Consider the following 24,587-nt stretch of genomic DNA (forward strand, 5'->3'; position numbering starts at 1 on the left):
AAACATGCGAAGACTTCAACGACAAGAATAAGATATTTGCTCGGCTGATGGACATCATGCCCGGAGGACCAGGTAAACTGTGCTGTTGGATCTTCTCTGATTTAGCTCGGCTTGCATGCATTCCACCACTTGCGTTCCGCGTTAATCTTTAAGACCCATAGAGCGATTCGAATGGGCCACTTTGAGAGTCGTATTTTGTTCCCTCTCGCCTTTGTTCACCCGTCGGCGCACAAAAGCATGTTTGAATCTCACCGAGCCCAGCTGTACGCTGATATTTTAGCTGGTTTGTTGCCGTGAAGTTTTTAGATTCATCCTTGACATCACCTATTTACTCGACCCAGGCAAAGCTTTCCCGGTTTTAGAAGCGATCAAATTAAATAGCTGGAACAAAAAACTAAGAAAAAGACGAGCGTGAACTAGGTGGCAATTGTCCATCCCATTCTGTGCTACTCACCTGCTCACATCGAGGCTGTTTATTGTTTGGTGCTTTTGGGCCAATTGACTCTAAAAATCTCACTCGTTTTCTGCATTGAACGGTTCGGACCAGATCGCTCCTAAAACCGTTCGGGCTGCGTCCTGCGGCGTTCCGCCGGCGTCTGCCGGTAGAGGGCGGTGGGCGGGTGCCGCCGTCAGGTGGCGGGCCGAGCGAGCTGCTGACGCCGGCCGCCTCTGTTTCAGCCGACGATGCACTGTCGCCGGGCGCGCTGGAGCGGCTCGGCGGCTCGCTGCGTCGCCACCGGCGGCCGGCGCGGCGCGCCAGCGAGGGCGCCGTCTCCGACTCGGGCACCGAGAGCGGCGAGGACGGCGGCGAGTTCGGCGCGCTGCTGCAGGAGCTGCGCGGCTCCGACCGGCGCCGGCCGAGCCCGCAGCTGGTCTCCGAGGCCGTGGCCGTGCTGGACCGGCTGCGGCAGTCCCTCGGAGGGACTGGAGGCGAGGAGGAGGCCGCTGCCAGCGGATCGGAGGTGCTCCAGCTCGTGGACCGGCTGCAGTGCTCGCTGAAGCAGAAGGTGCCGCCAGTGCCGCCGCCCCGACGCGGAGCATCTCGGCGTGTGCGGCGCGCTCAAACGGTGGGCATCACCCGAGAGGAGCTGGCGGAGATTCGGCGCCGGCTGGCTGCCGCTCGCAAACCGACAGGGGTAGAGTCGGACACAGATAAACGGGTGACAGTCTCAGGACAGGCGGGGGCGCCTGGTGGTGAGGGTAAGGGAGGGGAAGCGCCGGCGGCCTCACCGGCCGCGCCTAAACCGGCGTCCACTCTGTACACGGCCAGCGCCAAGCCGTTCTCGCGGCGGCTGTCCCAGGAGTACCAGCGGCGGCGGGTGGCGTCCCCGCAGCGGCTGCGGCACGGCCCGCCGCCACCGCCGTGGCTGGGCGCCCGCCGGGACCCGGCCTCCAGCTCCGTGCAGCGGGTGGTGGCCGCCGTGAACGCGTCCAACGCACGGCCGCCGAGCCCGCCGCCGCGGCGCAACGGCAGGCAGCCGCGGCCGCACACTATCGGAGCGAGCGAGGACGACTTCGCCGCCATCCGCGCTGCCATCGACTCCGAGCTGAAGCGAGAGGCGGGAGACTCGGAACAGGAGCGGACGGATGGAGAGGGTGCCACCGGCTCTGATCAGGAGGCAGACGCGCTCCCGGGCTCGACTCAGGGCCGGCCACCTGAGCAAAGGGAGCCAGAGCCCACAGCAGGACAACAGGAAGTGACCGCGACCCAGCAGAGTGATGCAGATGACGCCCTCGTGCCACAACGTGCAATCATTCACGAGTCGCGCGGACAGTACGCTCAGTCGTCGTCCTCGCGGGTTCAGCGACAGGGAGACACTGGCGGACTGGTTCCCGAAGGGGCAGCTGAACATCGGGAGACCCAGCGATCACCGCGACTCGCCGGCTCCCCAGACCCCCGCGCCTCTCTGACATCTGCTTTGTCCAAGCAGATGACCAGAGAGTACCTGTCGGACGCGTCCCGCGTTTCCAGAGAGCAGGCTCTTGGTCAGTTGGGCCGGCCACCGGCCGGTGCCGAGCCGTCCGCCCCCGCTCCTCCCCAACAGACACCGTCAGCTCAGACTAGCGACCCTGTTTCAGAGTCGAGCGGCGCCACGGAGCCGGCACAGTACACCTGCAGCATCGTCACCCAGGAGACGCAGACGGCCGAGCTGCCGCCGCCGTCCCCGTCCGCCGACCAGCAGCCGGTGGCAGCCACGGCCGAGACGACCTCCCCGGCCGGTGACGGAGCGCCGTCCGAGGGTCGGCAGGACGCCGTGTCAGCGCCGCCGCCGCCGCCGCTGGTGTCGCCCTCCTCACCCGTCGTCAGCCACCCTCCGTGGGCCCGCCAGGCCCGAGTGGTGGAGTCTGTGTCCCCCGAGGGCACCTCTCCGACGCCGTGCAGCCAGCCCATCTGGGTCCGTAATGCCCGCTCGGCTCGGCCGGCGTCCGCTGAACTGCCGTCTCCGTCTGCCGGCGGCGGCCACCTGCCCTGGACGCGCCACGTGCGGCCCTCGGCCCGCTCCTCCAGCGTCACACGACTGGCGAGCGCCTTCAACGCGGCCGACGCGCCGGGCCCGCTGCCCACGTCACCGTCGGCCGACCGGCGCACGCGGCTGGAGAAGACCCGCAGCATGTACGCTCCCAGTGGCAGCGTCGACGGGCCCCCACAACCGTCCCGCCATGAGCCACCTCAACAGACGCGGAAGCTGTCTGTACCGGACGCGCTAGAGAAGCGACACGCCCTATCGCGATCCAAGAGTGCCGAACACATCTTCGGCAGGGAAAGGATGCCACTAAAGCAGACGCCGTTCCATAAATTTGAAAACATGGAGCGCCAGCGAGAGTCACAAATGGCAGCGCTTCAGGCGGAGCAACGTGCTCAGCAGGAGCACCAGCAGCAACTGCAACAACAGCAGCAGCAACAGCAACAGTTACAGAAACAACAGCTTCAACAGCAACAGCAGCAACTGCAGCTACAGAAACAGCAGGAGCAGCAGCGACAGCTGCAAAAACAACAGCAATATCAACAGCAGCAAGAAATGCACAGACAGCAGCAGTTACACCAGCAACAGCAAGAATTTCAGCGGCAGCAGCAGCTACAGCAGATGAATCAACAGCAGCCACATCAGCAACTTCCGGGAACTGCAGTCATTCCTCACCAGCAACGAATTCCAGATAGAATTTACGTACAGAGTTCGCCAAACGATTCCCAGCAAAATCAGCCGATTCAGTCGCATTACGCTCAGCCCACATACAGTCAGGGAGTGAGCGATCCTCATCACGGACACATCCAGCAGGGACCTCACCCACACATGGTTCCACCCGACCATCACGTTACAAAGCGTCCTCCTGTCAGTCCTCACCACCATCCCCATCCGGTGCATCCCCAGCCCGTGGACGCGCCGTCTGTCCCAAACCTGCAGGCGGACGTCACCTACCACTACCGCCACCACAACATGGATCAGTCCCAGCCGCCACCGAACGGGCACACAAGCCATAGTCCTACAGATCACCAGGCCCAGTACTCTCAACCACTTCAGCAGCAGCAAGACCTGCAGCACCAGTCCAGTCCTCCGCACATTCACGGTCCTCTGTATGCACACGGTCCCGGTACTGCACAAGGCGCACCTCATCAACAAGGACCGTTCAACGCTCAACAACCGCATTATCAAGATACTACTCACCAGGGTATACATTATCATGGGCCTCAGCAATGCCATCCTGCTCCTAGCCACGTTCAGTCCCCTCCGCATTACCATGCTCAGCAGTACCCGCAGCTGCAGCAGCAGCAGCAGCAGCAGCAGCAGCAGGCAAATCTTCAGCATTCAGGGCCACACCACCCTCAACCAAGCCAGTTTTATCCGGCCCCTCAGCAGCATCAGGCCCATATTCAAAGTCAAGGATTCCAGCAAAGTCAAGGTCCGCCTCAGCCTGTCACTCATTCTCAATTTGAGGGACAACCTCAGATATTTCAGCAATACAAGGAGCATCCAAACGTTCAGGCCCACCGACTCCAGGAGGCTAATCATTCAAGCTTTACCGATCACCAGGCTTCCCAGCAGTCTTACAGCTCGCAGTATCCTCACAGTCCACAGCATCAACCCAGTCAACAGTACTTCCACAATCCACAATACCCACACAATCCACAGTATCCACATAGTCCACAGAACGCTCTCAGTCCAAATCAGCAGCATCCCGCCCACCAGCAGCTCAACACGTACCAGCAGCACCAGCAGCAGCCCTGTCAGCCAGTTCAGCATCAGCCGCCGGTCTCCCAGCACATGCAGCAGCCCCCCATGCAGCGAGCCCAGCCTCCGGCGGTGCCTCACCACCCACAGCAGGTGGCCGGCCCCGTCTTCCAGTTTACGCCACCCCTGTCTCCGTCGGGGGTGCTCAGCCCAGCTCGTACCGCCCAACAGGGCTCCACCTCTCCCCGCTCGGGATCTGGGGGCTCCCCGCAGATGGCGGAGCGCGGAGCACGGGTGTTCGTGCCGCTGCAGTCCGCCGCCGACGCCGAGCCCGACTCCCGGCCGCCCTGGGCCGGCGCTCGCGGCTCCGGCCGGGTCAAACAGCGCGCTGCCTCGCTGTCGGGCGCCGAGCCGCCGCGACCCGAGCCGGGTTCTGCCGCCGGCCGGCCGCCGTCGGGCGACTTCGGTCGACACGTGTCGGCCTTCGCCTCGACGGGTCGCGGCCGGGCGCTGCCGCGGCCACTCCCCAAACAGCTGTCTTGTGACGCCGCTCCGGACCTGCGGACCGCCTCACTGGCCCGCGCCTCGGGGGCTCCGCTACCGACGGCGCCGTCTGCCAGGGTACCGCAACAGCAGCCTCCGCGAGATCACGGTCCCGACTTGCGGACGGCGCCGATGGCCCGCGCTGCTTCCCAGCAGCAGCAGCAGCAGCAGCAGCAGCTGTGGCAGCAACAACAGCAGCAACAGGCTCAGCAGGAGTATCAGCGGCGGCAGCAGCACCAGGCGCAGCAGCAACATCAGCAGCGGCAGCAGCAGCAGCAGCCGTCACCGCTCCGCCCGCCGCCGGCCGCGGCTCGGACGGCCGGACCCCGGTCTCCGGCGGCCGGCGGCGGAGGCAGCCTTCTGCAGCGCAGCAGCAGCTCGGACATGCTGCGCTGCGGTGGCGGCTCGCGGCCGTTCGAGGCTCGCTTCGACGCCGCCAGCGCCAAGCAGAAAAAGCAGCAGCTCGACTCGTTCTTCCGAGAGCGCGAGGACGAGCGGCTGGCGCGCTCGTTCGACGACCTGCTCGACGACGATGACCTGGCGCTGGCGGCGCCGGCGGGTAAGTCGGCCGGCGGCGCGCCGCACGCGCTCGCCAAGTCGCACACGGTCGGCGACATGCGCTCGGCTCAGCGGCGGCCGGCAGCGGCCGGCGGCTCGTTCGCCCGTCGTCAGCACGCCTGGGAGAGCAGCACGGGAGCGAGCATGGCCGTCGGACTGGGCTCCTGTAAGTGGCGGCGTCGGGGGGAGACGGACGCCGCGCCGCGGCCAGTGACGTCACGGATGACGTCACTGTCCACGGCCGGCTCATGGCGTTCCTGCGAATGCCACTGGCGCTGACCCTGATTCAAATGACTGCACGGCTTAGCGCGGCCCCACGGCGCCGCTGGCTTCTTAACTCGTGTCCGGGGTGGTGTGTGCATGTGTTTGACGTGATTTGACAGCATGCCGATGACGCCGTGGCCCAGAGCTGACAAGACGCTTACCATGGGACGACATACGGGCTGCGCCGTGATGTGAATTATCATACTCGTTGGAAGCATTGAAGCTGATAATTTCAAAGCAATTTAGTCGCAGCCTCACCTTTAAGGTGAACCTACTTCATCAGCAGAATACTCAAATTATAGCTGCAATTCCATATATCATCTTCAATGTTTTTAATGTGCAATGATTATTTAATTTAGTTTTGTACCTATGCCTTTATGGCGTTTTTGAGCTCATGTTGTGGTTTAAATAAAGTAACAGCCTTTCAATTAGATCACATTTGGTACAACACAACACTTTTGAATGTTCATAAATATTTGCAGTGATAACAAGGTAACCTGATTTGATCTAACCGAGATGAATTTCGATTTTTTTTTGGGCTTCATTCAGTAACGTGACAGCGTTGCCGGCATGCGCCATTAGCGTTATTTTTCTTGTTTCTAGATGCTCCGCCACCGCCGCCGCCGCCTCCCGCCGCCGAAAAAGGTCAGCCAATTCATCACGCTGTGCCTGCACCGGGCTTTGACTATACATAGACTTAGACATAACCCTAACCCTATAACCCTATAACCCTATAACCCTATAACCCTGCCCTAACAAGTAACAGATGTGAGTCTACATATATCTCAACCTGTTACCTACTGGATTTTCATTTATTCTTTGATATATTAACTTGTATAACTATTTCTTAAACATATATCTTCCATCTACATCTCCGTTCCTGCCTTCGTCTCTGACTTGTTTTCCGCCTCTATCTCTGCATCTATACCTAGGCTCCGTTTTCTCTACCCCTTTTTATCCATTATCCATATCCTTTTCTTTTTCTATACTTCCATCTTTCTCAACACTTTTCTCAGTTCTCTATCGGTGTGATATCTTGTATTTATATTTATGTCTGTCGACTGTCTCTTTGCGCTTGTACCCTAAGAATTACGAGAATAAATTTCATAGTTTTGTAGCCACAATAAACGTTCAACTTATTAGATACCTCAGCTGACCGTCCCTCCCCTTCTCTGCCGGGAAGTGAATGTTCTGTTCAGCTGCTGCTGAGCAAAATATGACCATTATCTCGCGTGTTTGTCAATTTCGATTTTGTCAGTTATCTTAGATCTTACATCATATAATATTGGCAATAATATGTATCGTTGAGAAACCCGCTTTAGCAATATCGTTGAACATATTGACCTGAACCTGGTAACCCCCTCAGTTTCCACCCTGTATACTCCCGTAGTTTGGTGTGTGTCATGTGTGTATTTGTGCCACTTCTTGCAGCATCCACCTCCTCTTCGAAGAGCCGCAGCAAATCCCGAAGCAAAAAGATTGACGACGGTGCGTAAAAATCGAATCCATGATTCAAGATTTAGCTTTAGCCTTTAATTGATCCTTGCTAATGATAACCACCATTTTGTAGGTTAGGAAATTCGGTACAATTATTTATTCGTTCTGAATTAATGAATCTTAATGGATGAACTGTGCCGCATTGCTGAGTTGTTCTATAGCTAAATGCGGTTTAGTTACTCGTACGAGTAGGCTGTTCCGCCCGACACCACAGTACTGCGGCACAGTCTAAGCGCCAGTGCGGCAGAGAAACGACAGCATTGCCCCATAGGCACATGATTAAATGGCTGAACTTATGCGCTTTGGCACTTGTTTTTTTCTCGGAAAATGAAGAAATGAAATGTTTTTTTAGTGAATGCTTTTTTGTTAATTTATATTTTTATTGTGTATTACTTTACAGAAAATTAGCACAACTGATCGTAAGCTAGTTCTACATAGTATTTTTATTTGACCTTGAGAGCGTTACGGTCGATGTAGATACGACGATTGTTTTGTATCTGAATCTATATTTGCGCTCCATGCATCAGAATTTCGCTTTAATTCCATTTCCAGAACTCCCATTGATTTCCCACCTTACTCACCTAGGGTAGGGTGGGGCAAAGCGCCCACCCTAACTTTCCAGCCCCAGTATCTCTTTATCTTACAAATTTGAAAGACAACTAGGTAGCTGATCTGGTAGCTCATTACCTTGGCATTCTTCGAATAACACATCAGAAACAAGTGGCATGCATGGTTTTTGAGATATGCCATCCGAATTGAGAGGACTACAAATCGGGCGTTTTGCCCCACACATGGGGCATAACGCCCATATGAGTGGGGCATAACGCCCAGTCCTGAACGTTTCATTACACGCTCGGTACTCTGACAAAAGAATGCAGTATTTATCCATTCTCATTTCGTTTGACTTTAAATCGATAGATTACACCACTAAACACATCTTGAACACTGTTGTTACCACCCCACTCCTCATTCAGTCAACGGGCTGTCACCGCCTTGGAGAGCGGAGATTAGTTCGTGCGAATAAATTGTTCCAGGCGATACTAACCAGTATATTGCATATTTCATAAGAATCCTGAGCATTAGAAACGTATCCCGACACTCACTTTCAGCCAAAAATGCTCGCAAATACCCGTACTGTATAACTCCCATTAGGGGTAAAACGCCCATGATGGGCGTTCTGCCCCACACCAAAGTGGGCGTATTACCCCAACAGCACATTCAAAACGAAGTCCACCAAAATTAAGCGTGTGACGATTGTGTTGCAAACCAGTAAATGCTCAAAACATAACTTAAATCCGCAAGTTCTGCGTAGCTAAATTTCATTGCCTACTTTAATCTCTATCAGACAAAATTTTTAGTAGTATGGAAACATGTAATATCTAAAAATTGTCTGAAATAAACTAATCTTTATCTTACGTCCAGAACAACCCACTTGTAGAACCGAAAAAGGGGGCAAAAGTAGATTCCTGCTCGTTCTTGAAAATGGCTATCGAGAATTCTTCGAAAAGTCGAGCATTTCATAAAAAAGAGGGGTGGGCGTTTGACCCGCCCTGGGCGCTTTGCCCCACTCTACCCTATATGCTTTTTCTGCGAATAATTCCGTTCACCTGATCAAATTTGTACGATGCCTTCTCACCGTCGTTCACGCTGACGTGTGATGCTATGCAAGGTCTAAGGTGACCAATCAATGGCCTGTTATTATACAGTCTATCTCTCATCAAAATGACCTTTTCCCCCGTCCAATATGCATAAGGATTAACAGTCCACTGTCGAGACATTGCGTAGGTAGTTAGGTAAAATCAATTGGGATAGCTGAAAATGGAATTAAAGCAAAAAGCTAAATATCAATGAAGAAATAAATGTTACTCATTACTGTAAAGTAGATAAATCATGCACTAAGCGCAATTAATGTATGATATCAGAGCTTGGACTCATCACCAACGTAAGCCCTTCTTTCAGATACTCTGGACCTAGTCAGAAAATACTTCGCAAAGGAGGGAATGTAGTGCATTTAGAGAACTGCGTAGCGCTCGGCTGTGATCACAAACCAGGTGTAAGCAGACTGGCCATCCTCTTCCTCCGTATATTTGTTATAACAATTGGTGTGTCTGGCTTTGTTGCATTAATATACACAGATCTGCTCAATGCTGAAATGGTCCATTCTTCTTATATTCTTTGGTCTTGGTGCTGCCGCTTTTTTTACACGCACGGACGGATCCAGGTGTCACCTCTTGTGAGATACTTACTTCCCAGATGATACAAAAACCACAGAACAATGAGACGCTAAAACTCAGTAGAGTTGTTTTAAGAACATCTAGGGATTCGTTCTGTAAGTTGCTACTATTTTTTTTTTACTCAGTTGCCACACGAGGTGAAGCGACTTCAGCTGTCAAAGGTACTAAAAGGTACCTACTTACCTTTTATCTTACCTTTTAAAAGGTAAAGGAACTCTTCTTTCCACTAAGGCCTCGTCCGTGCGTGGATTGAAGCTAATGGACATGGCTTTCCTCGGTAGTCGCTTAGACACAAAAAACATGCCTGCTGCTTCCTAATTTAGTGTAACTCCTTCATTGGGTCTTATTTATCGACGTTGCTTCCTATTTGATTGCCATGTTTTTCTTGGGTAGCGCTAACCTCAGCTTCAAAAGGACCTAATCACATAAAGGTAGGTACTAACTTGGGGGGGGGGGGGGTTGCTAAGTTGGCCGTTTCTTAGAAAACGATTTATCTAAATGTTGGCATGCTACTTCGAATTTTAGTACCCTCTCATGCCTCAATGAGGCGTGATCCCTGAAAAGTTGAGCGATTTCTGTACGATTGTAATGATTTTTTTTAATGACGTCTTGTGACGCTACTTTTACTAAAACAACAACAACAACAACAACAACAACAACAACAACAACAACAAAAAACAGGCGTGTGTAGCATTTTCAGATTTAGGTATAGGGAAAAATATGCATTAAAAACAATAACAAACAAACGTTTATACGATTGTAATTTGTTTTTCAAATGCTGTCTTGTTTTGTATTTTGACCAAAAGCTTAAAAAATAGGTAGATTGAGCAATAAATCCAGAATATTGAGCTGATAAAAACGGAACGCTTGTACAGGGTGGGGCAGCATAATCGGGAATGCTTTTTGGGCTCTGATCATGAGTAGGCATGGCATTATTTTTATAAATTATATTATGGCAATGAAACGCCCAAAAGTTGTGCATCATCTGACATGACTACATCCATGAGCATGCAACTTCCTGGAAAAGAGCAGCAAAATAGTTCGACGGTGCTCCAAGTGCTTTGCGCGCGCCCATAGACACTAATGTTAAACAAGTAAAACAAGAACATTTTGTTTAAAACCCTGCAATTCCACGTAAAGGTTGCTGGGCAGGTCAACGTGTTATCACGGACGATAAGGATTGTGTGGGGATACTTAGGACAACAGGTTAACGTAATCGTCGTAAAATAACTCTTAGCAGAGGACATACAAGATGACTCACTTGAATATAAGGAAGAAGCACTTGAGCATATTAAAAAGAAACAATGTTCAAAACTTCAGCGACAAAAAATCTTATCACCGACTGGAATACGATAAAAAAGAATGGCATGCCATATAGGGGATTGTATCGAGAATATTCCAGCGGTCATGCAAAGTAAACATCCTGTTGGGGTGATGGACCTATGGGTGGTCTTCAAGGGAGGTGCACGTGGTGCACCCTACTTCATCGAGCCCGGATAAAATGAGCACCTCTGGTAAATACAACCGCACTCTGGCAGACTCACGTGGAGCCGTCGGAAGAGAGGATCACTGACGGTCCAAATCACGTCTTACGAGGACTCTGTCCGTGCTGGTACTGCAGTGAGGACGACATGTTATTGTGTAGGGCACCTCCACCTGAGATGAACCAAAAACTTCTGGTCCTTCAACTCCGCCGATTTAAATCCGACCAAATTCTTTACATGGAGCGTTTTTTGGTAGAAGTTTAATGAACAACTTATCATCAGTAAAAAAAGTCTTCAGTGCAAGGTACGAAGCTGATGGGCGATCATGGACAAGCAGGAGGTTGCACGTGCATGCGCGTGCTTTTGGACCCGCCTTGAGAAGGTCATCGACGCCGAGGGCGGTCAAATAGGATGAGGGATAGGTAAAAGGTGACCGATTGATAGGATGTTGCTAAAATAGTGCTTGGAGCTATATTTTTAGATTCATGACCAAATAATCCCGTTTGATATGTATTCCCGATTATGCTGCCCCACCCTGTAAGAGAAGTAAGTACGTACGTTGTACCTACTAAGAGCCCGAGCCTACATTCCATTTTTATGACGAATTGGTCAAAAATATAAGAGTTATTGATATTTTAGTGAGTTCATGACACACCATTTTTTGATGTTCTAAGCCTTGCACGTAAATAAAACCAGCATCATTAAATTTGTCGTGAAAACTGCAACAGATGGACTCTTTTTGTCTTTTAACCCTCGCATGTGTAGGGGGGTCGGATGGACCCCCCCATGGTTTTTCGCGAATAACTCGCGTAAAAAGCGGCCGATTGCGACGAAACTTTCAGTACCCTCACATTGATCAATTTTACACCTACCCTGAAAATTTCATGACCCTGACCCAAATGACCTTTGACCTGTGACCTCTTTTCCGAGACCATGTTTGGCCAGAATCGCGATTCTGCGTATGTCGGCTCGCATTAGCCGCGCGTTTGCAAGCTTTTCGTGGTTTCAAACGTTCAAACATGTGATTTGATGTTGCTTCCATGCATTAGGGTGGGTGTCAAGGTCACCTGAAGGTCAGGTCAGGTCATTGACCTTTGGTGACCTCGGGTGACCTCGGTTCACTTTTTCGAGCTGTACATGTTTCTAGGCTAGTTTTTGGAGCTGAATTCAAATTTAGCAACCATTTGAACATTTACGAAGTAGTTTTGGTGCCTTCGTAACATGTTACGAAGCTGTCAGAGGCGGTTGACACGTACTACGAATACCCGTCACGATGCCTACTGGTTGACCTGACCTGACCTGACCCGACCTAGTCTAAATGCTTAAAGACATCATCTGTGGTCAAAACTAACACGATATTCGTGATCAGCACCCCGAAAAACCCATTAGAAGCCACACTTTACGACTTTCTAACAGGTCCCGATTTTCCCGACTTTGGGTCATTGACCTGACCTGGAAGGTCACCCAATGATCTAGGACCTTAAAATTGGGTATCATCGGCTTCCTCTCGTCACGGGCAACACGCTCGTTTTTTTCCGCGAAGCTCTAGCTCGATCAGGGGCCAAACGGCAAGGGAGGGGTCCAACCGACCCCCCCCCCCCTACACATTAGAAGCTGGCAAACGCCGCACACATGCGAGGGTTAAATAAGCTTTAAAGCCCATCTGACTTTATTTGATCGGACCTTAACCTGACCTCGACCTGCACTTCATTCAGATATGGTTCATATCACTAATTTAGTATTTACATTGCCGTTCGTTGAGTAAAATGACTTATGAAGCATAGCTCGCTCATATTCTATTTAATATCTTTACCTTTGGTGGCCTGGCCTGACCTTAATCCTGAGTTTTGTATGACGTTTTGTGGAATGCATATTACCTTGGTAGTTTAAAAACGCGCTCTGGGTAATTAATCTAATCTGAATCGATTCCTTGCCATCAAGGTTTAAAGCCATTGGTATAGAAACATGTAGTATTTGAAATTGACGTTTACCTTGACCTGACCTAATAATCTAGTTAGGCAAAATATTTTGTGTTCCAAAGATTCGTCTTGTAGAGAGCTTTCCTCGTATTTCTTCAACCATCTGTTCGCCGGTGTAGACAGGGAGCAGAATCTGCCCCCCCCCCCCGCCCCCTCACCCGGCAGGGCGGACTCGGCTGAATAGCGCAATGGGTTGCCGGTTAATTTACCTAAACAGCAAGATCTGTTTGCATGCTAATTAACTGCTCGAAGATCGTTATATTTGTATGCTATACCGGGTGTCCCAAAAGTAAGGTCATGATTTAAAACTTAAATATCTCGAGAAGTAAGAGTCCGAATCACTTCCAATTTTAACACGTGCAAGGTACATCCATAAAATTATTTTCTTGCATGCTTAAACCATTTTTGATCATAACTACACCGAGCAGTAGGCATAAAACTGAGAAGGTCGAAATTCAACTCTTAGAGAGGGTCCGTCATTAAAACAAAGGGTAAATGCCGCCCAGTTTTCGGCCCTAAGCAGACCCTATCAGCTCGCCCATCTCTGAACTCATGCATAGTTTCGCCTCAACCGGTAAAACGTCAGAAAAAAGGTATAATGTACGCACAGGGCATGTATACTTAGCCACCTGTGCTTCGAGGTCCTGAGGACGACAGCGGGAATCGGGTGACAATAAATCAAGAGAGGTGGCCGAGAGTCCTCCCAGTGGTTCTTCCGATCGTCGCAACGCAGCTGTGCCGACACCATCAGCCAGCAGTGGTTTCAGCAGGATGGAGACTATGCTTGCACCGTCCTGAAGATCATGCATTGTCTCCGAGAGTGGATGTGAGATCCCGTAATTTTCAGTCAGGGCAACGCCATTGAATGGCCTCCGCGGTCACCTGACGTTACACCTTCATATTTTTATTCTCTGGGTACACAACGGAAAGATTGTCTTTTAGGACAACCCAACGAGCCGGAAAGAACTACAGGATGATCCCTCCGAGCAAACATAAGCGGCATCTCACCAGAGAATCGCTCCAGAATAGTGGAGGAAGTCAAACGTAGTCTATTCATGCACGCGACCCGAAATGGCAGCCATGTAGAAAAGCAGCAAATGTGGGGCTACGAGCCAATGTATTGACTCATATGTATGTCAGAATAAAATTTTATAAAATGCTCTTTCATATGATGTCCTATTTATATCTATCCATCGCGTATTTTTGGCAGTGTGGCCAAAACAAATGATGACCTTACTTTTGGGACACCCGGTATATCTTGAATCTAGATAAGCGCGCAATGGGTCGCGGGTTAATTTACCTGAAGAGCAAACTGATATGTTTGCATGCTAATTAACTGCTCGAAGATCGTTATATTTGTATGCTCTAGTACGGGGTGTCCAGAAAAAGGATACTATTATTTTTTGCTGTAATTCCGAAAACAAACACCGCACATTTTAAAATGGCACATGCTTGTATTCGCAAAAATATGGCAAAACAGACAGCAGGTGCCACATGGCATAGGTATAAACCCTTTGGTTAGTCGCGGCCAGGGTTGTGCTCGACTCAAAAAAATTTGCCGACTCGACTCATCATTCAACTTCAGAAAGCCCTGACTCAACTCTGACTCAAACAAGGAGCTGATTTTTTCCTTTGACTCGACTCATGACTCAAGCGGCTCGATGAAAATATGAGTCGACTCAAACTTGACTCAAATTTTTCGTTGAGTCAAAATACTTGACTCAAAATTGACTCAGATAAAAAAGTTGTTGAGCGGGGGGGGGGGGGGTGAAAAAAAAAAATCCGGCAGCAGAGCCAGGGCTAGGTTGTTAAGCAGGGGGGGGGGAAGAAAAGCTTATATATATATATATATATATATATATATATATATATATATATATATATATATATATATATATATAGTTTCTGGAAAGTTGAGTCAGCTGACTCATGTTCCTAAAGGTTTGACTCATCTCAATGTCAAAAGTTATTTTACTGACTCAACTCTGACTCAACTCAACGCCTTAATATTTTTGTCCGACTCAACTCTGACTCAACTCAACAGCTCAACATTTTATCCGACTCGACTCAAATTTGACTCATTTGAGTCAGAGTTGAGTCAAATTTTTGACTCGACTCATGAGTCAAGCACAACCCTGGTCGCGGCAGCTCCCCAAAGCAGATACTCAATGTGAGCGGCCTTCCGGCGGATCTGCTCCAGCACTAGCACGGTCTGCAGGTGACTGATGGTCATGTTGACCATCTCGGAGGGCGGGCGGACAACTTTCCAACGACTCATTACAGTGCAGTTTGCCAAATCTTGCACTATAAGCACATGAAGTTGGAAAAAAAATCTGCACGTGCGTTAAAGGAAAAGGGCCACCTTTAACATGGGGATTGAAACTGAGATAGCCATCTTGTAGCCCGTGTCCGAAAACCTATCTGTTTACCTCCTTACGGCCGATTTCGGCCTCCATTCGTAGTTATCGGCAATTTTAAAAGAAAATATGCCAGGAATGCGTCCTTATCCCAGGAATGCGTTCTTATCCGACAATGCAGCCACCCGCGGCGAGGATTTGGTTTTTTACCAATCAGCTCCAACCAGCTCAGCTTTAACCAATCAGCTTATCTGACACAATCCGACGAGTCTGTCTTCTGAACGCTGATTGGCTTGAGTGTGACGTCATCGCTATGCCATCATACAGTAGGTGCCGTAGAGAGTATCAACATAGTACCAATATGTTAAATAGTTTTAAATACTTTTTCGCGAATTGTGCACTTCTGGCACCAGTTTTAAAAAGAAAATGAAAAATAATAATGTCAAAATGAAAAACAACGATATCTTCATATTTCACGAAGGTGGCCCTTTTCCTTTAATGAATGCGACTTAATTTCCGTAGTATCTTTTTTCTGGACACCCTGGATAAGCGATTAAGCTATATAGCCTTCATGATATGCTGAATAGGTACTAGTGGTGTCAATCGGTTACCGAAAAAATCGGTTATCGAAAAGATATGCTGACCGATTCGGTAATCGGTCGGTCAGGCCCCCCAAAAATCGGACACTTTCGGTCACCCTGTCAGTGAAACCATTTTCAAAAAGAGAAAGTATTCCATTTTTGCCTAGTTAAAATGAAAGTTATTGGGATGTTAATGATAAAGTTGCAAAATTTCCCCCAAATACTACAAGGGATGCCATGTTTTGGCAACTTCAGTAGCCATCCCACTCAGCAGGCAGCAGCCACCAATTGTCCAACCACAACCACAAGCAGGCTGATTTTGACTCAGTTGGCCCCACAAATACACACCATTGTGAAACTCAATTCCAGTCTTTAACTGTAAGTAACTTCTACCACAAAATGTATTTTGCAGTGGCTAAGAATTGACTGAACTTGGACTGAAATGCCATTTCCCATTAGTTTCCATCAGAATTTACCAAATAATTCAATTTTGGGGTAGAGTAATAGCAAATAGAATTTCGGTCAAATTTCGGTCAAATTTTGGCTTGGGATGTTATCGGTCGGTATTAGGTCGGAAATTTTTCCCAAATTTCGGTTTCGGTCGGTATCGGTCAGACATTTTTTGGAAAATGACACCACTAATAGGTACCTACTGGTGTCTGCATGTGACAATATGTCACGATGCGACAGGGATGGCGTTTACAGTGACCGATATATGTCTTACTAAAGCGCCAGAGGATGACATATTGCAGGTTCCAATCCAGGGATACAACTGTACATACAATAGAAAAACACAATTCTAACGAATAGTGTTTGTCTATTTCAAACAACCTGCGTTTACGGGAATTTACAAACTACGATTAACGCATTGTTACGGTCAGTCACATTCAGGTGCTTGTGACCGCTACACCATGCTTCCAGCTGGTATTTAACCTGGAATCTAGAAAGAGATACGGTCGGGGAGGCTCTCATAAGCAAAAAATATCGTCATACTGCAGCGGAGCATACTTCGCCCTTTTGAAAGACATCGATACAAGGTCGCGCCCAGAGGTCGATAAAATGCTTGGAGTTGCTCCAACGAACATCTTAGTCCCATCACTGTCTCCAACTTAGCCCTCGACTGGCGGGGGGGGGGGGGGCAGCCTCCCTAAGTTTTTTTTCGCGAATAGCGTAAAAGTTAGCGTCGCGTAGCGCCGCAAAATTTGGCACAACGTCTGGGAATGAGCCTTTTGCTACCTATCCTGAAAATTCACTGCCATCCACCGCGTCGGCACACCGGTATCTCCTCACCTTCTCCCCATACGGCCTTGATTCCCCAACTCACACCATCACACTACTGCATACGGTGACCGGTCGCACGGTGGATCTGAATGCCTACGTTTTCGCGCCAAAGCCTGAAATAACTAACGATTATCATCAGCTTAGAGATGTTGAAATTTAGCATTTTAACCCTCGCCCGCACATGGGGGGGGGGGGTGGTTGCCACCCCCCCCAGGCAGTCTTTCTGCTCTGCACTCAACATTTTTAGAGCTAGAAGGCTGATTTTTCGTATAGCTGCTCGTCTATCCTTTCTTGATGTCCACTGAAAATTTCAAGTTTCTGTGATTTTTGGTTTCGGAGATATGACCTTGTTTTTCAGGTCATGTCATGACCCAAATGGCCAATTCTCAACATCTTGCGTTTGCCATGGGCCTTGTGAGCTTTTGACACCCTGATTTCGGCCTTTTTTGCCAGTCTTACCTCCCACCTATCATGGAACATGTTGTTCGACGATGTACAGGGGTCAAGGTCAGGGTCAAGGTCAACCTAGGTCATCTAAGATAATTGCGTTTTAGGCAAGCTGAATTTACTTTTTGTGAAGTTTTTTTTTTACTGCATTTTTGGTAAAAGCTTCTCAGATCATGATTTCATGTGATATGGACCCAAAAACAATCGGTGCACACATCAGTATACACACAGACACACACAGACATACAAACACATATAATTGACCTTGACCTAAATTGACCTGAAATGACCTCAGCAGCAAAATTCTGGTCGGATAGTGTGACAAAGAGGTTCTAGCTGGCTTGGCACCAGAAAACAGCATCGTCATCGGTATTTGATAAGCAGCGCACTTGATATCCAACGGTGACCCAAAACAGCAACATTTTTTAGTTTGACCTGACCTGGAAGGTCAATGACTGACCTGAGAAGGTAAAACTGGGTATCATTGGATTCGTCTCTTCCCAAAGAATCTTTTTGGTCTTTACTGCTAAGCTCTATCTCCAACAGGAACGAAATGGCGCGGGGGGGGGGGTGGCAACCACCCCCCCCCCCATGTGCGTTCTAGGATGGGAAAATGGCATGTGCGGGCGAGGGTTAAAGCTTTTGATTTAAAAGTTTATATGTGTGCTTTAACGCACTTGTCCTTATTGATTGAGAAAAGAGCGGACTTTTTATCGTATTACCTAATACGAAGTAACGCAATCGAAGTGTGATTTCGGTCCACTGTGCGTTTTCAGGCGCGCTCGATAAAACACCCAGGCCTGGAGAAAGTTGGAAGGGTGACTTTCTGATCCTCCTTACCACAAAATGACCCTAAGCGAAAAAATGCCCGCAGGGCGCTGCCAACGCGTGCCAGCGACCCTGCTAGTAAGGGCGAAAATCAATGTATGTGTATGCGGAGCACACCCTTAGCGCTACGATGGCTCCTTGGAGACACCTGGAGAAACCTCTGCCGGCAGAAGGGTCAGGTCCCTCGCAGACGGCGCGGCACGGCGGGAGCTCAGCGGATGGCCTAGCCGGAAAGAGGATAAAAATAGCCGACTGGCCCGACCCAGCGAGGGGTGACCGAAGGGTGACCAGGAGTGAATGAGGGAACATACACGCGGTACCGAGCAGCCGATAACAGCACCGGACGATTAGTAAGTCATAAGTCAATGCTGTACTTTAGGCGTAAGGAAGCATCCATGTAGATGGGCGGACTGTCTCCAGCTCTTCCAAGTATTGCTAAAGTATCTTGCTCCAACGAGCGTTGGCACGTTGGAAGTTTTATCGACCACTGGTCGCGCCGGCTTCAGCCAGGTCTCATGTCTCAGTGATCTACCTTAACCCTCGCCGGCCGAGGGGGGGGGGGCGGGTGCCGCCCCCCCCATAGGGTTTTTTCGCGATAGCTCCGAACACGCTGGCGATAGAGAGCTGAAACTTGGCATACCTGACCTTTGATCCAAGCCGCATGTTTTGACACCAACCACATTTTTGGGTCAGGTCAGGTCACTGACCTATGACGTCATAAGTGAACCTCTGCACGGTCTTCAGATGTCGCAACTTCGCAACGCCCTCACTGCCAGAGGAGATGTCACAGGGAAATGAAACTTGCAGGATCTAGTATCCATTACGAGTCTCACAACTTGTATATCTCGGATTTTTCCTAGAGGTCATATGAGGTCAGGTCATTTTCGTGACCTCACCATTATAAGTCAATGGGGAAAAATTCAAACTGCTATTCTGGCGCCGGGAACGATCTCCAACTATCTCAAGCACACAGAATCGTGGTTTGATGCACTCCTTGCAAGGTTAGATGCGTCACTTTTGCAATGTTGACCTTCCGTGACGTCATTTATGACGTCATCAAGGTCATATTAGTTTTTCGTCAAAAACTCCCGATCAAATTGAGCTAGCGAGTCGGGAAAGCCACCAATGGACTCAGGAAGACCTGACGAATCGAATGATATGCGACATGACCTCTTTCGACCAACTTCGTGACCTGGGGGTGCTGACCTGACCTTGACCTGAGGTCAACACCCCAAGTTGACCTGACCCGGACAAAAAGTATATCATTCGACGCGCCTGATCAAGGCAAACACGATGCTGCCAAAATCGCGGCTCTGCGGCCGTTTTTTGCGAAGTTATTCACCAAAAACTGAACCGTATTCTGGGGCACTTGACCTGACCTCAGAGGTCACCGGTTGACCTAGGACCTTAAAATCGGGTACCAATCTCTGCGTCTCTTAACGGCGCACACGCTCGTTTTTTCCGCGACGCGCTAGCTCCACCAGGGGCGAAACGGCGAGGGGGGGTCGTACCCGCCTCCCCCCTCGGCCGGCGCGTATGTAGAAAACCAATAGGTCCGGCGAGGGTTAACAACATGCATGTGTTTCTAGCAAGACATCCATTGTTCCGAAATAAGCTCGGCCACCAACGACAATCAGATAGGACAGTTTGCGATATCTTTCCCAGTCATGTGCGGTTCCTATGTATAGCTAGAAGTTAGGTAGCTACTTATCCATTGTGCAATTTATAAAGAATGTCTCATTACGAAATATTGCGTTCTGTGCCAGCTTATAAAAATATCAATGGTAGATATGATCCTGAAATATAAATGACAAGGCACTTTGGATTGCATTACTATTTGATGAGCTCCGCGGCTGGCATCATTTGCGGCCGGCCGCAGTTGTTACTTTTTATGAGCTGCTTGTTGCAGCGTCAGAGGGCGGCACAGCTCACCTATATGTATCGGATGGGTGGCCGATATCGGCCTCTGCGGGACCGGTCATATCGCAGCTCTCTGAGGCGCACCAGGAGCTGCCATAATACACACGACCGTAGCCGAGAAGTGAAAGCCGAATGTTAGCCTAGTAGACCAACTGGTTGCTAACTTTTCTGTTCCTGTGAATTGTTTATTTCTTGGCACTCAACTAACATGCTCCTCCTTCTTTTCAGATCCGGCTGCTGGGAAAAAGAAAAAGTAAGTACTTTTTGTGTTCATGATCTGCGTAGTTAATGGAAAGCCGAACGCAGTGTGCGTAGGCCTTAATGTTTCAATGTTACGTTCCTAAAGTCCATTACATACGACGTCACCGCCATGACATCAGCGAAATTATGTAGCCGGGTGGTGGGTCCGCACTCCGTCTGTACACACATCCACGCCTAATCGGTTCGGAGAGGCCACCACAAGGCTTACGAAACGGTCCCCGTAGTGACAGAATGCTCCTAAAACATACCATCTAAAGAAACGAGCGCATGCACTGTAACTGTAACCAAGCCGGTTTGACCCACCCAATCTTTGTCTAGCCCAATACCTGTGCCCTGGGTCGCACAAACTTCCAGAAATCCAGACCCATCGCTCGGCGGTCGTCATCACCACGACACGATGCTGGCTTCTCTCTGGGTGGCTGACCTCAATACAAAGCGAGACATTTGGTTCATCTGCGGCTGGTCACGTACTAGCTGGAAACGCATCTGGCGTACTCGTAAATGAGTCGACCGAGGGAGAGACCGTGCTAGCCAGCTTCCCTCTCCGGTCATTAATGTCTTTCTGGTGTGGTGGAGGAGAGGGCATTGGGGTCGTGGATGTGCAGTGTCCGGTGCGTCTCTGCACGACAGCCATTCAGGCCCATTATCAGATATTGCTGTTGATCGGAAAGTTTCCACAACTTCGGGACGTTAAGCTGTCACGCCTGAGTTCTGGCACAGACGTGATGCATCACCACCGGCTGCTGCTGTTAGGCACATGCTGACGATTTACATATGCATGACAAAGCTGACTAACATGATGGTATACTCGTAAGACCACTGTTTTCAATACATACATACACGATGAAGCTAATGCTTGCAATAGATGAACGATGCAAAATACACTAAAATACCCTAACTCTTGAATTTCGTAAGCCGTTTGCAAAGAAGCTAAGAAAGTGTTTTTCTTTGACATATCTTATGTCTTCATACAAGCTGGACACAGGACGACATTACTTCGTAAGGGGAGCGTGGGAAAGCAAGCATATGATTGGTGATAGATGATTCTTTCTTCCAATCGCAGCATGATATTAGGCCAGGCGCAGAAACGCGTGGTGAATAACGTCAGTTCTCGGTCCTCGCCTTGCTCAAAATAGAATATTGTTGCTTTTTCAGTATATATTGCCAGATGCCTCTCTGTGCAGCGAATATGAGCGTGTGGGTGGGTCCATGAGGGAGGGTTTTTGTGACGCTCCTGACGTCAGACTGTGCCCCTCTGTTGCAGTGATGGCTTCGAACTGGACTGCGTGCCCCAGGGAAAGGGAACTAAGGAGGTCATGCTGTTCTGGGTCCAGTGCCGGCTGAGGGACTACAAGGTATGTTATGTATATAGGCACAATGTCCTTCCATGCGTTTCGTATTTTGTATCTTGTTTTACGCACAATGTCAGTTGAAGTGTATGCCTAAGCAGTCACTAAGCAGCATAAGCGCCATACAAAGTAACAAGCTATACGTTTGAAAATCAGGAATATTTTGACCGGTCTGATTTAGCTAAGATGGTATTTACCAGACAAATTTGCACCGCGAAAAATACGAATGCATGCTGACGAATGGGCAGATTTTAGCCATTCATCATTATAACTGCTGACCCGCACTGACATGGCGATAAGAACAGAAGAAAGTATGTAGAGTTACTATCGAGAGTCGGGACCCCAAAAGAACATGCATACTATATGACACATGTGATGCAGTTTTGATAATAAAGATATGAAATTTTCTTAAGTCGTAGTTTGCACCATCTGGTTAGTTCCTAAGCGGCAGTGAATGGCCTTGAATGTCCAGTGGTACATCAAATTGCTGATCTTTAGGTCTAAAGCACCCTAGGCTAGCCCCTGACACCAACATTTTGGCATTTTTCCGGCATGCATTTTCTCCTCAGACGATCAAGGTGGAGAACTTCTCCACCAGCTGGGCTGACGGCATGGCCTTCTGCGCGCTCATCCATCACTTCTTCCCGGACGCCTTCGACTTCAACAAGCTCGACCCGAGGAACCGGCGCTACAACTTCGACCTAGCCTTCAGGACGGCCGAGTGAGTACCAAACGAGACACGAGTTCCCGAGAACTCGCGTTCTCTCGGAAACAACTTCTTTTGTGGCAGCACTTACAAATATCTGCCCAATATTGGTGGTCTGCGGGGCTGTTTGCCAATGTTCCAATACAGAGAAACGCCAACCTCTATTGCTTACCGATTGATCACGCCACCCTGACACTGGTCTTGTGCGATATGATTGGTCGGCGCGCTGAATATTGCGCTACAAAAGTAATATGCGCTCCCATAATAGCGAATCCGAGAACTGTAAGGGGAACAATTGGAAGAAAACACTGTCGCGCAACAGGAGATAAATAGGAAGTGGGGCACCGAATTAGGAATCTTATTGGCAATTGAGAAGTGGATGATGTCGAATACTGAGCCTCTTTCTTTTCATGCTTTCATGTTTTTATGTGTTTCTACGCAACCGTAAACTAATGATGTTCATAGTTGAATGTTATTTTCTGTTTAGTCAGTGGCAGAGTTTCTGGTTAGGTATTTCCCCGCTGACGCTGTTTTTCCCCGCTCGGCAGTCAGCGGGCGGGCATTTTTCCGCTGCTGGACGCCGACGACATGGTCTCCATGGAGAAGCCCGACTGGAAGAGCGTGTTCGCCTACATCCAGTCCATCTACGCCGTGCTGAAGTAGGCGCCGCCGCCGTCCGGTCTCCACGCGGCGCCGCTCCCAGCCCGGCCCCCCTCAGCGCCTGACCTCCGCCCCTCCCTCTCCCCCTCCCCCTCCCGGCGCCCTGCCGCGCCTGCAGGGCTGCCGTGTCCCCTAGATGAGGGCCTGTCCATGTGGTCTGTGAGCGCGATCGTGATCGCCGGTCGGCCGCGTGCCGCCGCCAGGTCGAGTGTAGCGGCTAGCTGGAGACTGAGAGCTCCACGCACGGTGATGTGGCCTTCTGTGGGCTTCTGTCAGCGTCTGTGATCAGAGCTGAGAGAACGCCCCGGTGAAGTGCCGCTCTTTTTCACCGTGTACAAAGTGGCATCGAGCGTCAACTGAATGCGAGTGGTTGTGATCACAGGAGGATTCCGAGACTACTTGGCTTTTGGTTCGGCTGGAGCAGGACTGAAAGCTTCGCACAGTTAACGGCCTTCTGTACATCGGCGCTACGCGATGTCCGTTGTAAGCAATACTGTTTGTACTGATAGGTAGCCGGATGGATGGTATTCATCGCTTTTTTAACCAATCAATAAAGTGACGGCCTAGGTGGTACCCATGTTTGTGTGATGTAACAAGTTTCTCTGTTTTCCCTAAATCAAATTATTCGGGAATTTTTATCCTATAGCGTAGAGCACACGGTATGAATGAGCAAAGGGTTGAATGAATCCTACTGGATACCATTTATTGACAACAGAGGTTCCTATAAACGTTAGAAAATAGCATCAGGTTTGAGCATTTTCATGACAATTTACAATAAGATGAAGGTATCGTTAAGAATTTAATGTAAGGACATCATGCAGTGTAAACGTTTATATACATACAACACAAAATAATCAGGATCCGATGCACACGAGTAAGTCGCACACGAAAGCTGATTGACTGTCACAGTAAAAAACGCTGATACATAAAAACAGATGCATGACTCTGCGGTCTGCACACGTCATTTTGTTCGCCTTTCTGTTAAACGTGTTGAATTGTTTTTTCTCAGCTTTTAACCCTCGCCCGCACATGGGGGGGGGGGGGGGTTTGCCACCCCTCAGGTAGTTTTTCTGCTCTGCACTCAACTCAGCATTTTTAGAGCTAGAAGCCTGATTTCTCGAATAGCTGCTCCTCTATCCTTTCTTGATGTCCACTGAAAATTTCAGGTTTCTGTGGTTTTTGGTTTCGAAGATATGACCTTGTTTTTCAGGTCATGTCATGACCCAAATGACCAATTCTCAAGATCTTGCGTTGGTTATGGGCCTTGTGAGCTTTTGACACCTTGATTTCGGCCTTTTTTGCCAGTCTTACCTCCCACCTATCATGGAACATGTTGTTCAACGATGTACAGAGGTCAAGGTCAGGGTCAAGGTCAACCTGGGTCATCTAAAATAATTGCGTTTTAGGCAAGCTGAATTTACTATTTGTGAAGTTTTTTGACTGCATTTTTGGTAAAAGCTTCTCAGATC

At 49.5% G+C, this 24,587-nt stretch overlaps 2 protein-coding genes across 2 annotated transcripts; both read left to right on the plus strand.

The window, feature by feature from the left end:
• LOC122371135 (putative uncharacterized protein DDB_G0271606) lies at positions 1-23,689 on the plus strand. Its single transcript, XM_043347252.1, has 8 exons — positions 1-72; positions 2,080-5,436; positions 6,966-7,022; positions 8,991-9,084; positions 20,371-20,395; positions 21,668-21,758; positions 22,322-22,473; positions 23,007-23,689. The coding sequence occupies exons 1-4, from the start codon at positions 48-50 to the stop codon at positions 9,035-9,037; spliced, it is 3,486 nt and encodes a 1,161-aa protein (XP_043203187.1). The 5' UTR covers positions 1-47; the 3' UTR covers positions 9,038-9,084; positions 20,371-20,395; positions 21,668-21,758; positions 22,322-22,473; positions 23,007-23,689.
• On the plus strand, positions 21,203-23,121 carry LOC122371139 (smoothelin-like protein 1). Its single transcript, XM_043347269.1, has 4 exons — positions 21,203-21,213; positions 21,668-21,758; positions 22,322-22,473; positions 23,007-23,121. Exons 1-4 carry the CDS (start codon positions 21,203-21,205, stop codon positions 23,119-23,121), a joined length of 369 nt encoding a protein of 122 aa, XP_043203204.1.
• Positions 23,690-24,587: the final 898 nt, after the last annotated feature.

This window comes from Amphibalanus amphitrite, unplaced genomic scaffold, assembly GCF_019059575.1.
Source record: "Amphibalanus amphitrite isolate SeventyFive unplaced genomic scaffold, NRLGWU_Aamphi_draft 001209F_arrow, whole genome shotgun sequence".
In the NCBI taxonomy this organism is placed as follows: domain Eukaryota; kingdom Metazoa; phylum Arthropoda; class Thecostraca; order Balanomorpha; family Balanidae; genus Amphibalanus; species Amphibalanus amphitrite.